This window comes from Poecilia reticulata, linkage group LG1 (genome assembly GCF_000633615.1).
Source record: "Poecilia reticulata strain Guanapo linkage group LG1, Guppy_female_1.0+MT, whole genome shotgun sequence".
NCBI lineage: Eukaryota > Metazoa > Chordata > Actinopteri > Cyprinodontiformes > Poeciliidae > Poecilia > Poecilia reticulata.
The window spans coordinates 5684451-5690855 of NC_024331.1; the positions used below are offsets into that span (position 1 = coordinate 5684451).

The 6405-nt window shown below is 37.1% G+C and overlaps 2 protein-coding genes across 2 annotated transcripts in view; one reads left to right on the forward strand and one right to left on the reverse strand.

The window, feature by feature from the left end:
• The window catches only part of ncf4 (neutrophil cytosolic factor 4), a 30614-nt gene that overhangs the window by 6262 nt on the left and 17947 nt on the right, over positions 1–6405 (reverse strand). The window contains exon 7 of the mRNA XM_008429791.2: positions 1923–2021. Coding sequence (XP_008428013.1) covers positions 1923–2021 — 99 coding nt within the window. The remainder of the gene's footprint in view (positions 1–1922; positions 2022–6405) is intronic.
• pvalb7 (parvalbumin 7) overlaps positions 2014–6405 on the forward strand; it is a 34808-nt gene continuing 30416 nt past the window's right edge. Inside the window, exon 1 of the mRNA XM_008429927.2 lies at positions 2014–2154. Within this exon, the coding sequence (XP_008428149.1) occupies positions 2148–2154 (7 nt within the window). The 5' untranslated portion in view covers positions 2014–2147. The remainder of the gene's footprint in view (positions 2155–6405) is intronic.

Below are 6405 nucleotides of genomic sequence, written 5' to 3' on the forward strand. Positions count from 1 at the left end.
TTTCATCAACACAGGAGATTTATTTACTGCATAAAATGTAGCAGGTTTCTTAGACCTAATACTGTTTATTCTTTCTTTCACTTGTCCTGATGTCTCTTTTTCTTTAAGAATAGAGTAATATAACRTCATAATCAGATGCAAAATAAATGGATAGAAAATATCCAGAAACAGCTTGAAGAGAAACTGATCTGAACCCTGCTGAAAGATTACATCAAAGTTTTTCTCCTGGGAAGCAAACCTGAAGAAATTCGGACTGGTTCAACACTTTTGCAGAACGTTGTGCTGCGTTCGTTGGCGAGAACGAGCAGATCAAGGTTTTTATGTTCAGCTTTTTTGGACCCGGTTCTGAACTCCYGTTCAGGTTAAGTGCCTTTTCCTCCTCCATGTTTATTCTCACTCCATCACATCAGCTTCCACCTTTTGTTTCTTTCTCCCACTCACTTTTAACTCTTGTTTCTTAACTTTACATTTTTTTATACATATCMTGTTGCCTCACTTTTTTATATTTTTATTTTAAGACTRACCAGAATTTATTCCAATTATATCGCTTGCCAACGTCCGTATTTCAGAGTCGAGCTGCTAATTAAAATGTGTGATTTTGGATGGCAGGCTTAGCTTCTAATCAGATCTTTTATTATCATTATCATTATTATTAATTCTCATTTAATATCTATTTTCTGTCTTCTCTTTTCACTGTTATTCATTCTTACATCTCTTTGCTCCTGGGTAAGAACAACACTTTTGTGTTTTCTGTACATCCATGTAAATCTAAATAAATCAGATTTATTTCCACAAACAGGAAACCCAKAATCATTGCTAAAGAAGCTCTGCTTGGATACATTATTATTATTATTATTATTATTATTATTATTATTATTATTATTATTATTATTTTAAGCCACACTTGAACCGGAAATAACATCACAGGCGTCTAACTTGAGCTAATGTGCAAAAGTTGCTCAGTGGTACAAAGTCGGCTTTGGGGCTCCACCAGGTGTTTGCTAATTGCTGCTGGCTAGTCTGAAGGAGCTGCTCCGTGAGGCAGAAGATTAGAGGCTGCAGCTCTGAGGAGGAGCTTYGTCCTTGGAGGCGGGACTAGGTCCAACCAGGCGTTTTACATAGCTAAATGGTTGATAGGGAGATTCAACCATTTAGTTTTGCTTTGATTCTTTGCATGAAACAATCAAAGCGAAACYCCAGGTGTGTTTACATTAGAACATGATGTAAAGCTCAAAAAAGTTTATTTCACATGATACTGCCCTTCTAAATCAAAAATCACATTCTTCAACAATTACAATGAACTGTCTCTTGCAGACATGTAAGTTGTTGTTTTTTTCTTCAAAATATTATAAGTACCACATTACATGAGTTTTAGTGAGTTTGGCTCCTTAGATTCTGAAGGTTGTGAGGTTTTCTTCATTATGTGTTTTATTAGTTGGACAGAAGTTCTGAWTCGGTTTCCATCTTTCCACATTTAGTTTMTTTCTCTTACATAAAGGATTCATTTTTTGGAGTGCGTCGCTTGTTGTAATGTGAACAAATAGTGAGGTTTTCAGAGTTGGWCATTTTACTTTATGGCCTTAACTCAGCTTCAAAGTTCTCTACAACTTTATCAGCTTTGTTCCTTGATCTTGGTTCTTTCCTTTCCTCCTACAAACCTTGAATAACTCGAAGTTGGACTTGGTTGCCCTTTTATTTCGTCAGATCAAAATGGATAGYATACGTTTTAGCACTTTTTAGATTTTTAACGGCTGCCAGCTTCACTGTTTTTTCATCAATTATTTTTTATCCTTCTCTGTTCCTTTCCATCCACCTCTTCTTCTTCTCCAACTCTTTTCGCCTCCCCCCCACCTCTCACGCGTTCCCTCTCTCCCTCCTCCGCTCTCCGTCTCTCTCTCTCTCTCCCCGCTCTCTGTTCTTACCTCCAGCCAGTCGGCATTGACTCGTCGCAGCAGGAAGATCACTTCTCCCCTCTTCAGGTTTAACTCTGCCTTGCCGTTCCCGCGAAAGTCAAACATCGCCTGAGACGAACAAGACGGAGGGGGGGGAAAAAAAGAAGATTTAAAAAAATCAAGTGAGTGAGAGAACGAGGAGAGGAACAGAGAGAGTCAGAGCGAAGCAGGTGGACTGAGCACCAAGAGTGAGCAATGACGGGTAAGACTTCACACACTTTTTAGTTTCTGGAGAGTGATGGATGAGTGTTTGTGTGTGAGTTAAAGAAGGATGTAAATTATTCTGCTTAGAAAGTTGAGGTTTTTGCTCAAAAGGTGGAAACTGATACACAAATACCATGAAAATTACAATTTAAAAATGAAGGCATGGTAAAATAAGTTGAACATTCGGAGTTCAACAAATGATTTGAAGACCAGTTCATATATGAACTATTCTACCCAAGACTGACAGAGAAACAAAAAGCAGCRAGATGACATTTTGGATGTCACCTGGTGATATTTCTTAACTGGAATCTGTAAAGAAATAATCAGTGTTACCAAACAAAAAGAGAAATGTATCCAGTTAGGAAGCTGAGGCCATCAGAGGTACAATCTGCTACATTTTCATGTAAAAAACTGTGTAGGTGAAGAGCAGATATGAAAATGCTGGAAAGTAATAAAAGGCRTTTTGTAAAGGTGGATAAATTCTTAACCTTCCAGGTTGTCATTAGTGTGTGGAATAAAAGCCTGTCAGAGTGAATGTGCATGGAAAGTAGAGCTCACCAGACTCCATTAACGCGTTTTAGACTAAAAGAAAAAGCCTTTTAGACAAATCCACTCACACAAACTACTTCAWTMACCATGCAACTTTTTGGCCACAATTTACCTACAAAATAAACCCTCCTTATGTTCATTTTTGTTTTGAATATCTGCTGAAGTCAAGCTTGAAAGACTAAGAGGCAAAAAAAAAAAAAAAGGAAAGCAAGCAGCAACAATAAAGAGAGAAAAGGCAGAGAGAGTTACAACCGTGACCAAAAAAAGAACAAGGAGCGGTAAAAGCAGTGGGAGGGAGGTGCAGAGGAGGAGGAGGAGGATGAAGAGTAGGAGGAAGAGGATGGTGGGTAATGAGAAAAGTAAAAGTTAAGCAGAGGTGCAGCCAGCGCTGTAGAGAGTTGATCGATGCTGCATGTTTTTCTGCTGCTTGTTTCCCACAGAGAAATGATGATGGTGCCATTGGTGTAACARCAATGTTTCTGGAATAGAAGGGAATTTAGGTTATTTTTGTAATTAGCAATATTATTGTGGCTGAAAAGGACAAAAATAGGTAAACGGATCAGATCAATAGAAATTATGATTGTTTAATTGGAAATCAGTTAATCGTTTATTTGACTGCAAGTTTCTTTTTACGTGTTGCAAAAGTCATTTTGTAAGTAAGTTTCAGTGGGAAACTAACCTAATTTTTAACTTTATGTACAGTTTGCGTCCACTTTTTACAAGTCTGTCTCACCTAAACACGTGTTTTGTCTTTATGCTGGTTTTTCTGCACAGATTTTGTAATTTTACTAAACTTAAAAACATTTAAGACATTTGTTTTCTCCTCTGCAGTTTTTCAACCTCAAGAATGTCAGATCAGTTTATGCTAATTTATTACAATTAGGTCCATATTTGTGTTTGCATTAGAATGTTATTTACAGAGAAGTCAATGGTTTTTACGCAGGAAATGGATGTAAGAGGTGGAGTGTGACCAATAACCTCCATATGTAGTGACATGTTGACTTGCTTTAGCACCAGTAAGAGGTAGATTTTTTTTTTTTTGGCCGTATTGAAATTGGCTTATTGTGCAAAATTTCAAAGGAAACACTTTATTTGCATCACACACGTCACATGATCAACAACCAGATGTTGTCACAAAGAAAAAGACAACAGGAAGTGGTGTGAGGACGACGGCGTGGCATGATCTTTAGGGACTTATCTCATGAACAAACGTATCCAGGTGTGATTTTAATTACGTCTCTTATTTAATGGAACCACAGCAATTGTGAAATTGTGTTTTTTGGGCGTCAGCAGAATATTGACAAAGTTTCGTTCACATTCGTAATGGAAACGCAGCAAGTGACACTTTGTCTCTGACCCCCACTGACTAGTTTGTATCATTAGATGAAACAAATCCTGTCCTGACTTGGGTTGAAAAGCCACTCGGAAAGGAAGAAGCCATTATTCCAAACACTAAATTAAAAGCAGGTTGAAATTTGTAAATGAACTCGAGGACAAAAGTCTTAATGTTTGGAGACACACTCCAATGTCTCCAAACGTTGTTGGAGACACTCCAATGCCACCATCCCAAACACCGGAGTGTGTTGGTGTCATGCTGTGTGAGAGTTTTGCTGCAGAAGGGACGGATGCACTTCACAAAGCAGTTAGCATCAAGAGGAAATATGTGGAAATGTTAAAGAAACATTTTAAAATAAGAGACAGAAAGTACAATCATTGACACAAATGGGTCTTCCAAATGGACAGCCACTCGACATATTCAGCCAGAATAGGTACAATATAACTAATCTGGTTAATTTGGTGGTAACAAAAGCCAGGAAGTACATGCTAGAGCCAAATATTTGACAAAATATTGATATATTGTCAAATATACATTGTCAAAAATATTGACAAAATGTCAATATTTTAGAGTGGCTACCTCAAAGTTCCAAAGAAAGTTGAAAATTATGAGCAACGTGGCCCAAAAACTTGAAACAGTAACACCAGGTCTGTCACAAGGAATGGGACAAAATCCCAAAAATATTGCGTTGCTTAAAGGACAAGTTACTCTACAACGACACCGACTGAAATTGCAACCATACTCGTAACACAAAAGTAAACTTCTGAATTTGAAGAAGGTAAAAAATAAATAAATAAAAGTATCACTGAAATAACACAAAATCTTACCAAGTGTTTTCGGTCTYGTTTCTAGAGCAAATATCTCCGTACACACTTGAAATAAGACAAAGATTACTTACCAGTACCTTTAATGCAAGACGTAGTTACTTGCTTTAAGTAAATAATTATTTAATATTAATATAAAAGTATTAGTTCAACTGGCAAATAATTTCACTTAGAACAAGACATTTTTCCCATGTTAAAGTGAAATGATCTGCMAATGGAACAAGAACTTTTTCATCAATATTAAAACAAAACTGACCTAAAACAAGCTCTTATGTTTTGTTGAAAAGTTACTTGTATGTTAGTTTTCTCTCATTTCTAGTCTGCTAAGAAATTTGAACTAGAAACTAGGCCAAAAATACTTTGTAAGATTTTCTATTTTTGCTGTGATGTGATAAACTTTGGTATTCGATAAACGATATAAATGATCATTGAGGCAATCCGAACTGATCCAAACCAGAAACGGTTCAATCTGATGCCAGACACTGAGACAAGAGGTTATGTTTCTTTCCATATRTTCAGCTGTAAAACATGTACGCACGTAGAGTGGCGTGAATGCACAAGCTTTGAAAATGAATAGCTAAATCCAAAAAGAGAGATTGCATCTGAAATTGAGTCCGACATGTCGACAATTTAAGAAACATTTCTTCGGAATACTCCACATGTTCTCTTGTGTGTCTCATTCACTGGCTACACAGGAGAGGAAGTGTGTGTGGGATGTGTGTCAAGAGAAAATGAGACACATACTGGTGGCAGATTAATGAAGCTGGGGAAAGAGGGAGCAGCTTGGATTAACAATCCGCTGAGATTACACTCACCCAGAGGACGACACACACACACTTGTTCTCGCCGCATGAATCCAGGGCCGCTATTTTTAATAAATGGCTCTTCACACTGTTTTATTACAGTGTGGACCTTCAGGTTGCAGTAATTTGCAGATGATGTGAAAATGTGTTTGAGGCCACCATTTCCAACTTAAACACCAAATACGCTGTGACAAAGCAATTTACCGTCTCCATATACCTTCTGTCGCTCTATGACCTTATCATCTTTGTTCCATCCTGTTATCCTTTTAAGATTGTTTTTCTGTCGTCTCTGTTGTTGTCTCCATCCATAGCAATTGATGGTCTTACAGAAAATTAATTTATATAATAAAACTAAAGAGCAACAAGAAAGAGTAATTGTAAAAAGGTGGAAACAATGTAACAATATTTTCCTTTRAMGTGTACATTTTCACTTGGAGTCCCAATTGAATAATCAGTTGAGACAAAAATGTTCAGTTGTATGTCCAAAGACATAAAACTCAAATTAAGCAGCTAATTTTCACTATTTGCCATTAGTTTCGACGCAAGTTATCGATTAAAGTAAATCTAAAGTTAATTGATCTTATCCATCGACCAATGATCAATTGGTAAGCGGCCATTTTAAAGGCAAGAACACTTTTGTTTTCTCTTGCATCAAGAGGGCAGACTGTCTTTCCATAACATAAAGGGCAACATCCATCCATCCATCCATCCATCCATCCATCCATCCATCCATCCAT